General features: G+C 41.7%; 1 protein-coding gene across 1 annotated transcript in view; it reads left to right on the top strand.

Annotated features, from left to right (window-relative positions):
• Nucleotides 1-20,485, top strand: part of adgrb3 (adhesion G protein-coupled receptor B3) — a 104,033-nt gene extending 83,548 nt beyond the window's left edge. Inside the window, exons 17-31 of the mRNA XM_029521018.1 lie at nt 1,077-1,203; nt 2,259-2,362; nt 2,507-2,609; nt 9,461-9,611; nt 11,450-11,519; nt 11,930-11,996; nt 13,107-13,192; nt 13,519-13,617; nt 13,869-14,040; nt 14,426-14,521; nt 15,345-15,384; nt 16,716-17,395; nt 17,532-17,567; nt 18,435-18,539; nt 19,873-20,485. Coding sequence (XP_029376878.1) covers nt 1,077-1,203; nt 2,259-2,362; nt 2,507-2,609; nt 9,461-9,611; nt 11,450-11,519; nt 11,930-11,996; nt 13,107-13,192; nt 13,519-13,617; nt 13,869-14,040; nt 14,426-14,521; nt 15,345-15,384; nt 16,716-17,395; nt 17,532-17,567; nt 18,435-18,539; nt 19,873-20,061 — 2,125 coding nt within the window. The 3' untranslated portion in view covers nt 20,062-20,485. The remainder of the gene's footprint in view (nt 1-1,076; nt 1,204-2,258; nt 2,363-2,506; nt 2,610-9,460; nt 9,612-11,449; nt 11,520-11,929; nt 11,997-13,106; nt 13,193-13,518; nt 13,618-13,868; nt 14,041-14,425; nt 14,522-15,344; nt 15,385-16,715; nt 17,396-17,531; nt 17,568-18,434; nt 18,540-19,872) is intronic.
• The last annotated feature ends 359 nt before the right edge of the window (nt 20,486-20,844 follow it).

Here is a 20,844-nt window from a genome sequence, read left to right as displayed (position 1 = left end):
GGGCTGTTCAACGTTTTCAGTTTATTTATTTTTTGTTCGTCTCAATAAAGTTTTGGCAATCAGTGAGGATGATTCCCCCACAGATGGAAAAAATTAGTGGGGGCGAATGACAAATGGAAGAGAGACGCTCCTTTCATTTCACCGACTAGTGGTGCGAAGTGGGGGACCGGCTGCAACCATTCACGCTGCTTCCGTGGGGTGGTGTCAGTTCTGCAGTGTTTTTTTTGTTTTTTGTTTTTTTTTACCTAAACCCTTCCACACCGAGGAGCGACAACTCTCTTATAAAAATGGTTTTCAGGAATAATCCAAAAACATCATGTATTCCCTTCATATCATTAGACGTGCAGCCGAATAAACAGATCCTGCGACAGCGCGCGTTTATTTTTTCATTGTATCAGCCTCCCCCTCTCACGCCAGCAGAGAGGAACAGAGTATCAGTCTGATGCTGTCCACCGTTTCCAGGGTGAAAATCCCCCTAAGGAAGCATTCAAAAGCTGCTAATTAAAACAGCTGAGGGGGGAAAAAATCTACCGAGAAGGGGGGGGGGAGGCAGGATAACAGGGGCATTGAGAGGAGTGGGGGGGAGGAAAAAAGGAATACAATCGTTTGGAGAATATCTAGAGGAATAGAAAATCAAATGCAGGTAAATATGATCGGTTTGTATTGTGGGGTGATGGTGTTGGTGGTGGTGGGGAGGTAATTGTGTTTTGATGTGACTTGCTGCTATTTGTCTACGTATGGAGGATCAATCAGCACCAGGCTGCCTGGACAGCTCCTCCTCCGACTCTCCGCTCCATCCGCTCCGGCTCAAACGTCGCGTGGAGCCGCACGACATCCGCGTCGATGTCTAAGCCCGTTTTTTTTTTTTTTCTTTCTTTCTTTCTTTTTTGTTGTTGTTGTTGTTGGTGGTGGTGGTGGTGGTGGTGGTTTTTGTGTTTGTGTTTTTATATATATCTGATTATTTTTTTTATGTAAACGTTTGTAGGGCTCGATATAAAACAATGGCATAAAACAAAAGAAAAAGTCGTGCCGCCGCTGGAATTGAAGCGCTAATCACATCTGCTGCCTCCTTGCAGGAACGATTCTTGGGGCGCCTGGTCCACTAAAGGATGTAAAACGGTGCTCACAGATGCCTCCCATACGAAATGCTTATGTGATCGTGTATCTACCTTCGCCATTTTGGCTCAGCAACCAAGAGAAATAGTAAGTAGCTATTGATCCGTTATTCTGTGTGGATTTTATAGGCTAATGTGAGGGAGAAACGCTGCCGGTGTGTGTGTGTGTGTGTGTGTGTGTCTGTGTGTCTGTGTGTCTGTGTGTGTGTGTCGGTGCGAATGGAAATTGAATCTTTGCTGTGCTAATCCTGTTAAATGGTAATTCAGCGGCAAAGGGAGATTGTGGAGAATATTTTCTAGTTTGCACATAGATTTAGATAACTCTGTGCGTGTGCGCGCGCGTGTGCACGCGCGAGGGTGTGTGCATGCTGCTGCTGCTGCTGCTGCTGCTGCTGATGCTGATGCTGCTGTTTGTGTGTCAGTGTCTCTTCCTCCAATCAATCAAATGCACATTGTGGCTTTGGTAAAGGGGTAAAAAGTTTAATATTTAATATTTTTGAAGCTGTTCTCTTCTCTGACATCAGAAAACCTGAAGCACATCCTGATGCTTGGATCTTTAGACCAGATTCATTGTCATGAGCTTCAATTATACTACTGTAACAGAATCAGAGGTCTGTAATTATGTGAAAAGAAGAAGATGTAATTAAAATGGAGAGCATAGAGTTAGGATGCGTTAGGATGAATTAAAAACAAATACATTTCTTAGTTCCTTCTTTGTTGGGCCTGAAGCATCTAACAGCAGAGTGGCAAACACTGATTTGGATATTAAAAGTAATTTTTGAAGCAATTACATGTGACATGAAAAGCGTGTGTATTATCTGAGACATCCTTACTTTACTCAAGGTGCAGGCCAGACATGGTCAAGCAAGGTCCATTCATTGTTTTGTTTTGAGATGTTTTGTTTTTTCAATTATTGCCAGCACAGATAGGTGGAAACTTTTGGGGATGTATCTAAGCAACCTCCAAGCCCACACATACACCTCAGACCTCACAGTACATTAAGGAACCCACCGTGGACTACTCCGATTGGCAGTGGTTGCTTTGATTAGTTCCCTCTCTGGGCAACGATAAAGATTTATTGTCCTCCATGAACCACATCTAACCTCCCATTGACTGCTTTGTCTCACTGGGTCTCCTCCACAGACCATGGAGTACTCAGGGGTCCCATCTGTAACATTGATAGTTGGCTGTGGTCTGTCTTGCCTCGCCTTGATAACGTTGGCAGTGATCTACGCTGTGCTGTGGAGGTAAGGGCAGAAGCCTCAACCACGATGATGTTGGATTATCGAACACAATTTATCAACACTTTCTAACTGAACATCCAGCAAACAAATTGAGGAAATGCACTAATTTGGTTGGTTTGATCTTTTTTTTTTTTTTTTTTTTTATAGATATATTCGTTCAGAACGATCCATCATCCTGCTGAACTTCTGCCTATCTATAATCTGCTCGAACATACTGATCCTTGTTGGACAAACACAAACCCATAATGTGGTAAGTCTCATTTATATATTTATTCAGCGAAATTTTACAAACTGTAAAACGCAGTGGGTGTTTCAGGCATAAAAGAGTTCAGTTCTAGATAATGGTTCTTTGGAAAGATACAACTGATACTTCATTGTGACCTTGGGAAGAGCTCAGAACTCTTTCTTTCTGTGAGCAGTTCTTTCAGATTTTTAAGTGTCTACTGTCGTGGATAAGACATGACAGCTCCACAGTGCTAGACTGTGTAATGCTTTATGTTCATTATTTTTTAAATCAAGTCAAATTGTGTTAAATTGATTCATTGCTCACCTGGCCTCAATTCATTTTAGAAAAATCTGCCAACTTTTGTCTTCTTTTGAAAAGGGTGAGGTGTCAATCAGCATACTTCTTGATTCGCCAGATGTTTGATTTACAAAATATTGCCTTTTGTGTGCCACATGTTCACTCTGTCTGAAAGAATAAAAACAAGAATGTAACTGTTAAATTGCAGCCTTATTCGAGCAAATCACGCAATCTGTTCTTGGTGTTGAACTGAGAAACTCTTCATATTTCATCTACATGGAAGATGAAATGTTCCATGGGATGTAGCTCCTCTCTGCTTCGGCTCAGGACCGTTGGTCTTCATGCCGGTGTTTCATCGTCCTCTGGTAAACTTGAGATAACCTCAGTCCGTTGGCAATCAGAGGTGTTGTGCTATGAAGAAAATTGGCTTCAAAGTAGTATCACCCCTCGAGATGCACCGTCTCATTTTTGAGGGGATCCTAAACACAAACACAATTATCGATGAAAATTTCCAAAGAAACTGCAGAAAAAGTACGGCCTGATCACGTGGAGATGAAATACTGATGCTGAGCTCATTGCTGTGGTTTAAACATGAAGCACTGCAATCATTAACAAGTCAGAAAAGGTATTTGGGAGTTAAGGAGATCTGACAGCGTCGGAGCAGAGAGGCATACGTGATGCACTCGAGGAGACATAGTGCGCCAGTCAATCAGACACTAATGAAATTATTGTGATGCCACCCCAGAAGGATCCCGTAATGGCAACAATAAAGCACGCAGTGAAAGTTGGGTTGGAGGATAAAAGCAGGTCTCGTACTCAGATCCAGTGTTCAGTGAGCATCACTAGAATGACTCAAAGACGTCACAGGGGGATAAGAAATCTCTTTCATGGAGAGTTGAGGTTGAGCTGAGGAGAGTCAATGGGAATTAAAATCAGTGCTTCCAACACACATGCACCCCCCCAGTCCAGATTCATAACTAGCCACCGAGCAAGTGGCCAAAAGATTGTTTGGCAAACAGTGGTTGGGATTTACAAACTGCCCACACAGATGCCCACAGAATGACACATTGTTCAACTGCACAGGCATTATTGTGTAACCATATTCTCACTGTACCCATACCTTTTGTAGGGAGCACATTATGCCCCCCCCCCCCACACACACACCCTTTGTTTCATACTCGCCCTCAGATGCTTATTAATTCCTTCCCCTCAGCTTTTTGACATCCAGCACATATACCTGTGGTATATTCCATCATTACGTTAGCACTAGTGGTGCTGTGCAGCATGGCTCACACCAAGGTTGGTGTGACTTGTTCTGAGAGCAGATGGGCCTACCAGCAGTTGGGGGGCTCGTATTGGACCAGACTGTAATCAAAATGCCTCCAAATCAAAATTTTCTCATGTTCACTGAGAATTGAATTGGCGGTATTGAATGAATGACCAACAATGTGTTTTGTAAACCTACAATTTAATCACTACAGATTGAAAGTGACCGAAGTCTAACCAAGAGCTGAAGAAGTTGATGTGTGTAAGACGATCAGCAACCACGCATGATAAGTTCATCTGTTTCCTTGCTGGCTCTTACGTATTGAACACAGAGTAGTAAACAAGACTGAATACACGGAGCTTCAGGGCATTTTTTAAAGCTCAGCTGATTTTTGAAACCTTGTCAGATTTAGTCAGGGCTCCAGTCATCTCCTGTCTTGATTATGAAGACCGCCAGTTAACTTGGAATACAAACTTGGCATGTTTCTAACAGGATATCTGTCTCTGCAATCTGCAAAAGGGTTGATTTGGTTTTCCAAATATTCACAGACACACTGGAGATTACATTTCAGCGTCTCGCACAGTGACTTGACAACCTACCTTGACAGCGTTGATTACTTTATCTAAAATGGCCCAACATTGGTTGGACCAGCTTTGATGTCCAGCTTAAATAACAGAGTTTCTATATTAAAATGGGTCAGATGGCCGTGAGTAAATGGAGGTCACACTCTCTTTAGCTCTGCGGAGCACGTTAGCATCTTTCTGCTCTCTGTTTATGGATTGCAACTCTGGTTCCCTAAGGGGATTCTCATCTACCTTGTTTCCAGTGGAAACAACAAGCAGAGCTTCTCAGAAATGGCCAGATGAAGCCTGGGAACACAGTCAGGCATTTAACCACCAGAGACAATTATTTTCCCTCAGGGCTTGAGGCCTTAAATATTATATTACATATTTATAAGTTGAGATGCTAAATGCTGGTATTGCTCTTTTCTGCAACCCCTTCATCAATAGCAGGATATGTCGTTGTTGCTCTAGTCGAATCTTATTGAGCTTATTGCTATATATACACTGAGGACAATGTAGTCATTCCTCTTGTTCCTTTGTTCAGGCTTCAGCGTGTCTTTCCTGTAGTTATAATTTTAGAGAAACATTTCATCTGTTTGATCAGATATACTGTAGAAGCCAGTGTTTGAGTGGTGGGCCAGCAAGACGGAAAAACGGAGCCCCCTGTGTGGATTTAATTGCCATGCTGCCTGACACTGCCTCACTTGTTTTTCCTCCAACTCTTGTAAGAAGTGCATATAATTGGCTCCCCTGTTTGTGGATTCAGAGTGGCTCATCGTCTAATAGAAATCATCTCTTTGCTGTAGAGGTGTCCTCTGGGAGCAGGAAGTCAGTGAGTCACCTTTGCCTGCCTGTGCTCTTCCTTTGTCCTCTGTCGTTGTTCATCTTGGCTTATGGAAATAAGACAAACAAAAAGAAGCACACATATTTGGCTTTGCCTAAAGGAAACGTAGATAGGTGACAAATTAAAGGAAAAACAAACAGAGCGTCTTAGTAAGGTGTTAGATCATCAAATGCTGCCAGAAAAGCTTTAGGTGCCTGCATTCTTCCAGACTGTGAACTCCACTGGAGGTATGAGCACCATCAAAAAGATTGTTTTAATGATGCCAGTGAAGAGCGCTTTCTTCGGCTTTAGTCCAAAATGTGATGTTGACCGCACCTTCGTATTGATTTGCAGTGACCCTTTCCTTTAAAAGAACAGGAAGAGCCAAACAGTGCCAGCAATGAGGCGGCCAACAGAGTCACCGAATCCTTCCCTGATGGGGGCAAGCAGTCAGGCGTTAATTCTCCTCTTGGTCTGCATCACTCGCACACTAACTCATACGACTCATTTGTTCTGAACTATTTCTATCGACCAATGTCGGCAACACCAAATGTTACTGACGTCTCTTCTATAGATCCAAATGCAGATGTCACTTTAGTCACTGCTACTGTTCAAACACTAGTTGAATAGTCGGACACTTCTGATGAGCAGAAATACTTTACAGGCTGTATTTGGTTTAGATTTTTTTTATGTTTCCTGATACATTTAAGGATTAAAAATAATATTCTTTAGTTTAAACATCAGACTTCAAAGATTGGCACCAGCACCTTATCAAACCCGCTGTGCTGTCAAATATTAATATCATAGTGCTATTGTGAGCTTGAGAGTTTTCTGGTTACATAAGATTAACCATAATTTTTGCAACATAAGTTCAAACCCTTCCATATGTTTTCATGCACAACATTAGCTGGTGATAATTAATGAGCAAAGCTGACGAGATTTGATGAATTTTAAGAAAAGAAAAACGTCTAAAGCTGAGTAGAAAACAAAATATAAAGGTCAAATCTCGTAGCTGAATGATTTGTGAACACAAACTAAAATCAGCTTAACAGCAAGGATTTGTTGGTGAGGCTCATCAGGACAATGTACACTTCTTTAGAGTATAGTAGTCAGTATAAGTCTGATAAATATGAGTTTACCTCTTTCTGACTGCAGTGTGTGAAGTCGGTGCATTTTGTTAAGTGTTTTCTCTCTGGTTCGACAACACTTTGCCAGCACCACTTTGCCATTTGAAATTTTATTGTCCTCCACCCGAGCACCTACTGTATAAAGTACACTTGCCTCGGCCTCCTCCTCCCACACTGATACAGACTGTTTGGGAAAATAAAAGTGATGTTTTAAGGTTCAGTTCAGGTCTCCTCAGGACTGTAGACACAGTGCAATAAATATTATATCCAGCAAGCTAATTTCTTTAAGTGCATATTGCAATAATAGTAAAAAATATGTATAAAAAGTTAAACTGCTGACTGGCAGAAAAGTTTGCTGCATTCTTATACATCAAATTAATGAATCAGTAAATAATGTAAATAATTAAATAATGGATGGTGATAAAGATAAATGAAAAAAAAGCCCTCTAAAGAATTTAATGTAATCATGGAGTTAACTTTTGTTGTGTACGTTCAGCCTAACTGAAGCAGTGCTGCTTATCACTGCTCCTTCTTTTGTTCGGGTAGCCTGGTGTGGTTTTAGAAAGCAGAGTTCAAAACGGTTTATGTTAACTAGCTTTTCATGTCTTCATATCTCAGACAGCATTTAGGCTGCTGTCGTCAAAGTTAAGCGAGGCCACAGAAAGAAATTCATCAAATTTGCTGTCCTGACCTTAAACTGCCATCTCAGAGCTGGCACCAAGTACATCCCATATACCCCTCTAATCTTACCTCCATGTCTATCATCCCTGCAGAGCTTTAATGTGGTCCCTTCCCCGGTTCCTCTGTTTCCATGGATACTGACACAGTGTGCTCAGCATCTCCTGGCATTTGCCTTTCTAAAGGGCAGTGAGCACTCTAGGTTTCAACCTTGTGTTTGTATAACTGTCAATGCCAACCATGGCTATCGGAACGCACCTATCTCTGTTTTCAAACGAGCAGGTTTAGTTTTTAGTTATTTGGCGTTTTTTTCCACAGAGAGCTAATGTATAGACACCCGTGTGAACCGTGAAACATGATGACTCGGTGTGACCTGTTTCCAAGAAACAAGGCGGTTCTATTTTCAGCACCGTGAACAGCACATGTGCAACACCAACATCAGAATTAGCCATAGATGTGAATCTGCAGGTTGTGTAGCTACTGTTTTTCCTCCTTCATTTAAAAACCCACTCAAAATCGCAGCTTTTTCTTTAATATTGTCCTGTTTGTAGAGCAGTGATCATTACTGACACAGTGGGATGGTAACATGCAGCTCACTGAGTTCATAAGCTCCCATGGATGGTAACAATAGGAGATACAGTACATAACCATGGCAAATGCCATTGCTTCTCAAAGCTTACTCATCACTGATTTCACATGCAGGCGTTGTGTTAATATTTTCAGCTTTGCAAAATTTGCTGCTCTAAAAGGATCAAAAGTCCAACAAATTTATTTCACCAAAGTCGAATTTTCTTTTATATATATAAAATAAAAAAAGAAAAAAAGAAAAAAAATATATATATATTTTATTAAACACAAAACAACAAAAAAAATACACACCAAAATGGAATTACTTTGCAGTCATCAACGACATTTTTGTAGTAACACAATTATGATGTTTTTTTTTTCTTTAAAGTGCTAAAAAATTGTTTAGCTATATGAAGTTCTGTTGTTTTCTCCATATCCAAACAACAAAATGTCAAAGATGATAAACATTTTTGCACAAAAGCATCAGATCTGGTAAAATCTGATTCATTTTCTACTCTGATAGCCAGTAAACATGTAGTATAAGATTATAATATGCATACAGTGCCTGAATGCACCAGATATGAATTTGAATAAATCCACCTTTACAGTACAGGAATTATAGCCCCTGTGCGGGTTAGTAAACAGAATTTGCCTCTTCCTGGGCATGAAGTGATGCAGGATTATTGTTTTGTGTGAACCCCATGAACACTACAGGGGATGGATGGATTTAGTGTGGTTTTCTCAGTGGGGATGTAAGCTGTACGGGAGATCTCACAGTGTGTTGTGGAAGCCCGGGGATGAAATGATACACTTCAATATTTGGCTCTTTGTGCGGTATCGCGCAGATTACCGCAGCCTCAAACTGCAAACAATCTGAACCGCCTAAAAGGTGTAGTTTGCTCTCACACTCACAAATGTCAGCCTGCAATGACAAAATTCTCGGGGACACCTCTTTATTGGTAATCCTCATCTAAACAACCCCCATATGGCGATGCCCCTCTGTGGAACAAAGATGGACGAGCTAATGACGCTGAAAAGTGCCTCTGCATTGTCAAGCCGGAATCCAATCTGCCGCCTGCGACGTGTGTGCGTTCTGTGCCGTTGAAGTGGTGTTGTGGTTTGTTCGCCTCTGCTTGGTGTAAAACAGTTGACCTTGGCTCACATGCCTCCAGGTGGGATCCCCAGCATACTAATGAGGGTTAGTGCAGAGGAATGCTACGCCACGGCTCTCTGTGTCAGCCAGCCTGGCTCTGATCTCTACTACTGTTGCAGCCTCGTTTGATGCATTTCAAACCGATGCTTTGTTTCATTCATTCCACTTCGATGGCCGGTCTCAACAGTTTGTGCTGCAGGAAGAGTTTAACTTGTCAATATAATCGACGTGTATCTGCAGGGAGCTGATGGCGTACAGGCATTTGTTTCTGTCATGCAGAGCAATGTCCCAGCTGCATCTCCAGTTTTATACCAGCTGTGGTTTGCTGATAGGTTATAAATGTGAAGCTCCCGTGTGAATCCACAGTCAATGAATATCTCTTCTTTTTCTCCAATGATAGGGTGTCTGCATCATGACAACAGCCTTTCTACACTTCTTCTTTCTGGCATCGTTCTGCTGGGTCCTCACAGAAGCCTGGCAGTCCTACATGGCAGTGACGGGAAAGGTTCGGACTCGGCTCATCCGCAAGCGCTTTCTGTGTCTGGGCTGGGGTAAGTAAGCAGCATGTTTCCCTAAACCTCTCCATTATCTCTCATTATACCTCACAGCTGCCATTTTATCTCAAGGTCTCTGGATTAGGTGTCTTTCCAAGTAACTGTCTTTTCGGTCCACTGTTCTCATCCTCTCTGTGGGGCAGCCAGATCCTCATCCTATCAGGCTCTTTGTTGGGATGCTTTTGTGCTTCAGTCATGCTCTCTGAGGGCTGGGTAAATGGACCAGCCTTGAGCAATGGTGTGTGTGTGGGGGGGGGGCGGGCGGGCAGACTGGTGCGGCTGTCTCCCATAGCAGGTTGCAATGACCTTACGTCTGATAGAGAGGGTGTGAGTGGAGCTTTTACACTGCAGCAGAATATGTTTGAACTGACACCCTCAGAAATTAGAGAGCAGAAGAATGAAGCGGTGGGTTGCTGTTATTATCTGTATATTCTGAAATACTTTGCTGAATCTAATGTTCAGTCATTTGTTGCATTAACCTGTCAAAATGTAACATACCACAAAGGACATACAGGTAGCGATGTGCAGCCAGCAGAATGTGTTTATTATCCAAAGCAGCCCGAGTCTTGGATAATTAAGTTCCCACTGCCTCCCACACTGTGATCCCTTCAGTTCAATGTCACACCATCAAAAGATAAAACGACGACAATAATACATTCAGTAGCAAATGACTGCGTACACACAAAAGCCAGGCAGACAAAATATCTGCAAAATCATTTTAAAGATTTCTTTTTTTTCCCTCCATTTGATAAATGTCAGTGTGAATCTTCATCCAACACCATCTTTGTTACAGACTACTAGAAATCTCTCCTTTTAAAAAAAAATCTATTTGATTATGAAAGAGCCCACACTCATTCTTCTTGTTACCTAGCAACAAACAAGGCTCTCTTAGTCATTGCAGTGGCACTGCTTGCTGCAAAAAAAAAAAAAAAAAAAAAATGGCCAAAGGCTGTTCTGCAATCACATAGATTTCTACACAACGCCATACCAGGCACAGTAATGGCAAAGAAGGCGATTATTTCATGGCGTCATGCTAAAAATGCATGGCATTTTATGTTTTTATTCATTATGTATGTAAATGATTTGAAAATAAAATAACTACAGAATAACACCTCGATTCAAGGATGATTTCATAAGCAGCACACATGTCATGGTACCTGTTGTGTCTTAATTCAGCCTGTTTGAAGTGTGGCATCTCCACCAGGCTGCTGCCTGCACAGTGATTTATGACAATGGCTGTGTGCAATTGGCACTCTTTAGCTCTTCAGTAACACAGAGAGGGACTGGGTGGCCACAGGGTCTTTGGCTTTTACCTCTAGGAAGTCGATTACATCAATACCACGTGCCTGCGATGCTCTGACAGAAAAAAGTGTTTAAATTCTGAGCACACAGTAATAAGGAGCATATCTATTACACCGATCCATAATTAGGAGCCAAAGAGAGGGAAAAAATGTAAAAATAAAAACATTTGTTGATGTAAAAGGTGCGGATGGTGGTGAAATTTCTTAGAAGACTGCAATGAAATTTCACCAGTGTGGTTTTCCAGACACACTGCTGCCATTTTGTCAAAGCACAGAACAGCCTGCTCTCTTCTGCCAGTTAATGGAATACTATACGCCGCGTTGATAGGATTACTTAAATGTAGAGGTGTAATGACATACTCTCCAATGATCGTACAGTCTCATGTTATAGATTCTGATGGAGGGAATCTAGTTGCGCTTTGTTTAATGACTCGAGGGCCCACAGGCTGACTTTGTCTGATGCAGGTTTGTGCTCCCGGTTCTCTCAAGCAACCAGAAATGCTCAAATAACTATCGATTGTTTTCTCTTTTAAGGATTACCAGCTTTAGTGGTTGCTGTCTCGATGGGATTCACCAAAACAAAGGGCTATGGAACACCCTTATAGTAAGTTTTTTTTTTCTCTCTCTCTCCTTTAAATCTCAATGTGCTATTCAGCGCACGCACTGGGTTCATGGTAACACTTCAGAGTCATGATTAAGTGTGTCTGCAGTGGATTACTGATCCTAAATAGTGCCATAAACACAGTCCCATGAACCTAATCAAATTTCAAAATAGCACAGCAAGACCCCAATTTCGCCTGAGTTGTATCCCTGCTGGATACCAAACATATAAACACTGTTTAAAATCTGTTTAGCATTTTATTACCCGGTGAAACTTTGGAAATGGAGTTACAACATATGGCATATCTCCCCTGACAATCAAGGGGAATGCAATTGCATGGTTGTGTGCGCCATTAACTTGGATGTTGATGTCTGGCTGCGGGTAAAGTGGTATTTTCCTTTCCTTCCCTGCAGCTGTTGGCTGTCTTTGGAGGGTGGACTCCTGTATGCCTTTGTTGGACCTGCTGCTGCTGTTGTTCTGGTAGGTTTTAGTCATCAGATGTTTTTAATTTGATACAAATGGGAAACATTTCCAACAGAAAACGACTAGGATAAAAAAAGAAAAAAGAAAAATCCATCAAAACTGTTTCCCGTCCTTCAAAAACAGAAGAGATTCATCGTAATTCACAAAGCGTGCCATGGATTGAGAATAAAACTTGACATTTATTTGCTTGTTTTCAAATTAACAACAAACCCTCATGTGGTGCTATTTAACGGTGCCAAAATTGCGGTTGCTATGAAAGTGCCAAACAGGTGGGACAGACACAAGTCAAAGTCGTGAGCCTCTGGCGGTTCTATTCCACAGTGGCACCTCACGTAGCTGTGAGCTTATAAGTATTTATGCATCACATTTATACAAAATCTAATATACTGGAGTAATTTAATAATTTCAAATGTGGTGATGTGGTGGGATTTTTAAGTAGTCATTTCAGTTATTTATTCACTTCTTTAAGTAACAAAATGCCTCAGTTTGAGCATTAGACGTGTTTCAGTTGTGATGAACCTCAAAGTTAATCTCAAAAAAAAAAAAAAAAAAACAGAAGTCACTGCAGTATGAATGAATGCCATACTGCTTTAATCACCCTACTGATTCTGTAACATCATAATCGAATGTCTGACGGCAACAAAGTGCGCAAATTAAAACTTACCCAAATGTATTTGTATAAATATTTAATGAACTCTTAATCTCAAGAGGCTGTAGCCTGGCGATTTAAGGAAGCTACTGTAGGTCTGATTCAGTTTTCTACTCATGTAAGCTGTGCTAATAATAGGAGAAGGTGCCTTTCAGAAGACAAGTGATTCTTGTCAGGCAGATCCTTCTTAAGGCTGTTGTTGCGGATGGTAGAGGGCACGCCTCATCCATTGGCTGAAATGTCACAGAGATGAGCAAACAATAGAAGCTAGAGGTTGAAGCTCGGCACGGACGGAGATCCGATAGTGGCACCAGGATGACGATAATGGCACCAATGAGTAACTTGTTTTGTCAGTTTTTTTTAATGTTGTTTTTTCTTTTTGTTGTTTTTTGGCAGGGGGGGTTTGATATGATGATTTATTGAAAAGTTCATATTCCTGTTCCGCTTCCTTCTGACAGGTCAACATGGTGATTGGCATCTTGGTGTTTAATAAACTAGTGTCCAGAGATGGCATACTGGACAAGAAGCTGAAGCATCGAGCAGGGTATGACAGCACGTCCTTGTTAGTACCTCTGTTTTTTTATTCTTAACATCATGCAAAAATATACATATGCTTTAATTATTTTCATGCACATGGAAATTTAGCCCTCCTTTTCTTGCTGTTGAAATGAAACTAGATGTACACATAAAGAGGTCAGATCTCTCTCGGGAGCGACGTGGCTTCGTATTTCTTTGGCAGAATCAGTCCACAATGAAAATCATTAAATCGCCCACACATTGGCTGCTTCCACTGTGGCTAATATGACGGGGGAGACTTTAAAGTTGGGATAGTGGCTGCTAACGTTGTTTGTCATGCTGTTGTGTCCACAGACAGATGAGTGAGCCGCATACAGGATTAACTCTCAAGTGTGCCAAATGTGGTGTTGTATCAACAACTGCTTTATCAGCAACTACAGCGAGCAATGCAATGTAAGTACCTGTCAGTGTCTCTGAATCAATAAGACGATGCCGCAGGGAGTCCTCTGTATGTGCAGAGTGTCCACCTCAACAATTTCGACCTAGTCGCAGTCCTCTGCAGCGTAGACTGATGTTCCACTTCCATCCACAGGACATCTGAGCTACAGCAGAAGAATATCTCTTATTGTAAACACATAATGTTACATGCTGTGTTTTGTTTTGTTTTGTTTTTTTTTAACACAATCCTTCCTTCCTCCTCTCAGGGCGTCCCTGTGGAGTTCCTGTGTTGTCCTACCTCTGCTGGCTTTGACATGGATGTCAGCAGTGCTCGCCATGACAGACAAGCGCTCCATCCTCTTTCAGATCCTGTTTGCCGTCTTCGACTCACTGCAGGGTTTTGTCATTGTGATGGTGCACTGTATCTTACGGAGAGAGGTAGGGGAACATTTTAGTTGGTCTTTACCTGTTTGCGCAGGATTTTATTTTATTTATTTATTTATTTTTTTTTCATTTAAAACATTGCAGAGATCACTGTCGCAAACAATATCACAAATGGAAGAGAAATAGTTTTTATAAAATACTGTATGATTTCAGATTTGACAAGCGCAATAAAAAAAAAAAAATGATGGTGATGATAAAAAACAGAAGCGGCACACATACCACGCCAAGCATGTCAATCCCTGTTCTCTCCCTACTTCCTGTCGGCCTTTCTGCCACTTTCTGCCATCAGAGCAAAGACATAAGAGCATCATCCCCACCCCACCCCCCCAAAAAAAAAACTAAAGAAAAAAAAAAAACTTGGTCCCACTCATGTCCTCAGGTCCAAGATGCTTTCAGATGTCGGCTCAGAAACTGCCAAGACCCAATCACTGGTGATGCAACAGGAACCTTCCCTAATGGGCATGCTCAGATAATGGTAAGCACAGCTACCCTCTGTAATTTTTAATCATTAGGTCCTCTGTAATTTAAGCAGACTTACTGCTCTTCGGTTATTTATAATGCACATCTTTGACCTTTATTTAACTCTGTGCTCTAAATCATGTCATTACTTTTTTGTTTAATATGACCTCTACAATATGAGGTATTGTTTCCCCAGGGCTTATCATTTTTTCACACAACACTTCTCCACAGCTGAAATTACATGCATGGTAGAGACTTGGCTCTTGGATAAATAAATGCTCCCTTTGGTTTCCATAGGCCCTCGGCCCAATCCTTTACGACTGTGTGACTGAACTTATTGTCCATGTTTGCCATGCGTCCCTCTCGTTTCCTCGTGAAGGGTAATAGAGGACTGCTCCCGTCCTGACCTTTCAAATGAGACACCAGTCTCTTCATCTAGCCTGACGACGCCACTGGCGTGTCATAGCAATGATCTGCCATTAGTATTCTAATGCCCCTCAGAGTGAAATAGTCTTCATGACAGCAGAATGGTGTCAGGGCCCCCTGGTTCAATACAGTCATTAGCAATGAACACAAAATGCTTCCCAGCTGCTGCAGTAGCATTTTTTTTTCTATAGGCATTCTATTGATAAATTGTTGGGATGAAGCAGAGAAAATAATGCGATTGCCTGGCAGTTTTCTACCACTTTGGGAAATAATAAAAAAACACTATTGATCCTAATTTTGCAGCCGGTTTGCACGGATGAAGATGAGGAGGACCTTGGTTCTGAAAACAGACATTACTATAAAAGGTTTTATTTTCAGGAATATTGACCATCTGACTTGCTTCTCATCCACAGACTGATTTTGAGAAAGATGTGGACATCGCCTGTCGATCAGGTAAACAGATGGTCTCTGGTTAACAAGATTCTCTGTGTCTTGCCTGTGAAAAAAAAAAAAAAAAAAAACCCAAAAGAGGTTAGACAGTAAAAAATAGCTCAGCTTACATAATAGCCAACAATCCCCACAGGAGTTTTTTCACAGTTACCAACACTGACTAAATCTGAGAACAAAAGAGGGTAAAGAGAACTGTTGGATATTCACTTCATTCCAGCTTTCCTGCAACAAATGTCAATAACTGCAGTTCCACTTTTGTAATCACGTATTGCATGCTGCTATAGAATATGTGCATAGGAGCTACGGGTCAGATTTTTTTGGAGGATTGACTTTATGAATCCTGAATCTAGATGTTCTGTTGTTTTCTGAGCCAAAGTCATCTCTGGTAGGAAATGTTCAGAGGAGATTGTGCAAGTTATCCTGTATGTGGCAAAAACTCACACAAACCCCCCCGCCCTGGCTTCCTCCAGTCCCTTCCGAACCGATGAAGAGCAAATCAAATCTGCAGGGAGTAACCAGGCTGGCCATTATTCAGAGCTATCAGAAACACAGCTTGTTAAGTGATGAAAAGGGCTGTCTGGCTCTCCTGACCCCAGTACTTCATACTGCACAGTCTTGTTAAGTTAAAGTGGAATCCCTGCTTCCAAAAGGCTGAACAGACAGGTGTCATTTATAAATCATGACCAGATTCAGGGCAGAAATAGAGCTGCAGTCAGACAGAAGTGCACTTTACAGATTACTCTCTGGGCCTAAAAAGAGTTTGTGTTGGTTGTTTACGAAAAGGGATTATTGTCAGCAGCAGGGGTAATATTCTGCAGTGTCACTCTGCAGAAGTGTAAACTTTGAGTCTGGTATTAATACTGAGGCCTTTTACGAGCAGACAATGTGATTCCTACTGATTCATGAGGGTAAGATTAAAACACTCAGCGAGAGGACACTGTGTTCTTATAACCAGAGGGTGTTTCTGAATAGACAGCTGCCGTCTCTTAGAACATTTGGTGCGTTACAAGGTTATCGCCAATCGTTAAATTAGGATTAGCATGCCATATATTGAATAGCAGTAAGAATTAATCTTATATCCTTGTTTACCTAACATCCTCTAGAGATAGCTGCTGTGGTGTCCCTCTGTAATGAGGTGTAATGTCACAAACGGTGTATATTCACACTGACTTTCCCCTTTTTTCCTCTGCAGCTCTAAATCCTTTGAGAATTGCTTCATATTGATTTGCATTCTCTTGCTCTTTTAGTCATATGCCGGATAATCTCAGCAAACTGTGACATTACTTTCATTACGGAGAAATTCCCACTAATCCTCGTATTGCTCTGCTCCTCAGCACTCCACAAGGACATGGGCTCTTGTCGTGCCGCAACTATAACTGGCACCCTGTCCCGCATTTCCCTCAACGATGAAGAGGATGAGAAGGCCCCTGAGGGTCTCAACTACTCCACGTTGCCTGGCAACATAATGTCCAAAGTGATTATCCAGCAGCCTTCAGCTCTGCACATGCCGATGGGGGTGAGCGAGCTGAAAGAGCAATGCATGGCTGACAGCAACGCCGAGATGCGCCGCACTGTTTACCTGTGCACCGAGGACACCATGCGCCAGAGCGACCAGGACATGGGCGGCCATGACATGGAGGGCCACCCCGTGCAGGGCCAGATGATGGAGACAGACTACATAGTCATGCCTCGTGCCTCTGCAGCAGCGGTGTCAGGGTCGGGCAACGTGCCCACCCTCCTGAAAGAGGACACCAAGATGAACATCACTATGGATACGCTGCCACACGAGAGGCTGATGCATTACAAGATGAGTCCTGACTTCAATATCAGCCCGTCGGGCATGGACCACATGAATGTAAACCTGGAGCAGCAGTATCCTAGTGCTCCCGAGCAGATGCAAAACCTGCCCTTTGAACCTCGCTCGGCTGTTAAGAACTTCCTGGCTGAGATGGAGGAAACTGCGGGGCTTTCTAGGAGTGAGACAGGGTCTACAATATCTATGAGCTCCTTAGAGGTACATATGCTCATGTGGATGAAGCACAGAGGACACAGAGCTGAAATAAACACTTCCAGACATGTTTGTGAATGTACATTTTTTTTGAAACTTGATTTGCTTTATAATTTAACGCCTTCATGTTTTATTTTTACAGAGACGAAAATCACGATATTCTGATCTGGACTTTGAGGTACGTAACAAGGACGCTTCTCGCCATAGAACATGCATCTAGCTTTTTTTATGCAGAGAAAAGCCATTTTTTGCAGTTGTGTTTGTCATTTGATTTACTAGTACTTGTCGTGCCTCTTAAGCTTATTGGAGTCACACAGCCTTGGCTCAACAAGATTTATTGATATGTGGTGTAGTTAAGGTTAAAAGCAAAGCTGCCATCTGACAAACAGGGCAACAGTTCTCATCTACATTTTGTCCTCCTCCATCTCCAACATCCATTAGCTCTGTGTTGATTTTCAAAATGTACGCTTTTAAAGTCATTTGCACATTTCACATCTGATTTTGACCACTGGTTTCAGCACTTGTTATCGTGGCTTGCAAACACATATTCAAACCCCCTCTGGCAGGTTCTAGCTTTTTGTTTGCATTGTTAAATCAGGCTTTGCTGCATATATATTGTACATTCTTTCAACGTAAAGGAAACATGAGGCAACTGGCAACTATTTTGAGAAAGGGTGCATTTTCCTTCAGAATAGATGCACACCAACCCTGGGCATTGAGGCCAAGGTTTGATCATGAGGAAATACCAAATATACTACTAGTATACTAAAATACTAAATTGAAGAATTGTCTTTAATCTAAAAATCTTTAAACTAAAAATCCTAAGACTGTCAGCCCCCGTCACCCCAACTTTAACTATCTTGGTGTTTCCTTTACTTTGGCAGTCACTTGTATATATGCAGAGACTAGTAGAATTGTTTCAAACCTGGCCTATAAGTACACTACCATGACACTAACAAATTGATCAGAGTTGGAGGGGGTGGAGAGGAAGATGCATTTCCATTATTGGCTGTCAATACCAAAGAAAAAACCCTTGCCATTGCAGAAAGTCATGCACACCAGGAAAAGACACATGGAGCTGTTCCAGGAACTGAATCAGAAATTTCAAACCCTGGACCGATTTCGAGACATACCAAATATGGGCAGCATGGTGAGTAACAGGAAACCACGGGCGTGGCTGTCAGCCAGTTAAAGAGGGTAACATCCAAATACCCTATTTAGGCATCCGGTGCAGGACACATAGTGTGTGATTGTGCAAATGAGCATCTATGTAGCTAAAGTATTCATGTGGAAGAGAAGCTTCCTATACTAGTGGGCCTGCCAGCAGCTGGCAGGGGTTGGGGGGAGGGTGGGGCGGCTAGTGAGGTGGCGAGCGAGAGAGCTGCCCCTTAAAAGCACTAAAGCATTTCCTCCACAAGGCCAGTTTCAGGGAAAAAGCCTTTTTGGTAATCTTGTTGCAAAAGAGTGCATCCATTCCAATGCAAGGCCATGAATGCACTTTTATTTACATGCACATTTATCTACTTAGCAACCCCATCATTTTTTCCATTAATGCATGGCAGATTATTTAATCTATCAACATCTATGCAAATATTACCTGAAGTTCACTGTTCTCATACTGAAACTGTGTGTGAGGGTGGCGAGGGGGAGGGAGGGTGGCTTTTCTTTTTTGTCACAGTGGATGAAGAAGTCAGGCAAGTTATGAGAATTCATCCTGACCTTGGTACAAATCAGAGGTCCCGCCATCTTTCTCCACACCTGGCTGGAGATGTAGACAACGGGGGTGTCGAGATTTATCCGTCTCTCCCAGACAAGCAGCAATGTTTCCTGTATTGAATGCAACAAACAGAAATTGTGCCGGTGACCAAACACGGCCAGAGTATTAGACAATGTCAGCTGTGCCGCAGACTTTTAGCTGCATGTAATCCTTTTTCACTCACATTTCAATCACCCGTACAGCACAATGTAATTTGAGGTCTGTTGCTTAGTTACCAGTGCAAGTTCTTTTGTACAGAAAGTGAAAACCACAATACACTCTTACTCCCCCTTTCTCTTTTTTTTCCTCCCAAATGAATCTACTGCAGAGCTGGCTGCAGACATTAGTATCCATTTTATATTCCCTCACTGGGAGCAGCTTCTCTCCCTTATTTTTAATAGTGTCTTTGGGACTGTCAATGAGAGCACATTCAGATGAATGGCTCACACAAGAAGCCCGTAAAGCACACCCGTTATTAAGCTTGGGGGAATGCACAATTCTGCTATGACTCCATGATAATAGAGTAAGCATGTTCACATTTAATACACAACCATTATCTTCTGTTATTTGATGCTTTTCACAGCATTAATCCATTGTTTTCAATTAGCAATGGGAAGGAATTCATATTATGCATTGAGTCTTTCTTTTTTTTTTGTAAAAAAAATAACAGTTTAGATGCAGAGGATGTCATGCCACTAATATCCCATCCCACTGGCCATGTTCACAGGACAAGGCAATGCCAAACAAGAACCCATGGGAGAGCTACAATCCAGCGTGTGAGTACCAGAATTACGCCACTATGAATGTACTAGAATCTGACACCAAGGACTCACTGGAGATGACGCCTGCAGAATGGGAAAAGTGTGTCAACTTACCCTTAGATGTCCAGGAGGGAGACTTCCAAACGGAGGTCTAGAGGGTGAAGAGGAGAAAATGCAAACTAGGAAAGGAGGAGGAAGGGATGTATTTTGCACTGAATAAAGCAACAGACTTTTCTAACAGCCTTGGCATACATATCTGGATAATACGAGTGTGGCAGGGACATTATGTGCCAATACAATATAAGGACTAAGGAGAGAGAAAAAAGAAAAAAGGGAAAAAAACATCAGTGTTACTTTTTGTATTCTCACTAGTGTACTTAGTGTGGGGCAGCCTGGTGTACAATATTTACCATCATGTGTTTCAAATTATCTGTTGAGGAATTGGCTAAAAAAGGTAATCTCTCTAGATGAAACCTCACAAAGCAAATGACATGCCATGTCGTCCCAGCTTCATTGGGTCTAGTTTTGATTTCATAAAACTTGACCCGGGAGCACAATGTATATATTTATGCAGGTTTTTAAAAAATTTATAACAGTCTGTTTGGCCATTACTACACTTTTTACTTTATAATATAAAACATGGGAGGCAAAGAGGATTTTTTCTGTCATATTAAAATGAATGTTTGTCAAGCTACATTCTTCATTGCTTTAAATGCAATAAAGATAATACTCACTTTTATATAAATAATATATTTCACAACTTTAATACTGCAGAATCTGCTTGAAGGATCCCAGCAAGCTCTCTCATCTGCAGCTCTGTATAAAATATTTAAAAACAAAATGTTGTATGGTGTAAATAAACTTTTGTCTACATATGTTTTACTTGTGCCAATTTATTTTAATGAGAAAAAAATGCCAACCTGATCAAAAGTTATAGC

This window comes from Echeneis naucrates, chromosome 15, assembly GCF_900963305.1.
Source record: "Echeneis naucrates chromosome 15, fEcheNa1.1, whole genome shotgun sequence".
In the NCBI taxonomy this organism is placed as follows: Eukaryota; Metazoa; Chordata; class Actinopteri; order Carangiformes; family Echeneidae; genus Echeneis; species Echeneis naucrates.
This window is presented reverse-complemented; position numbering and strand designations above follow the sequence as displayed.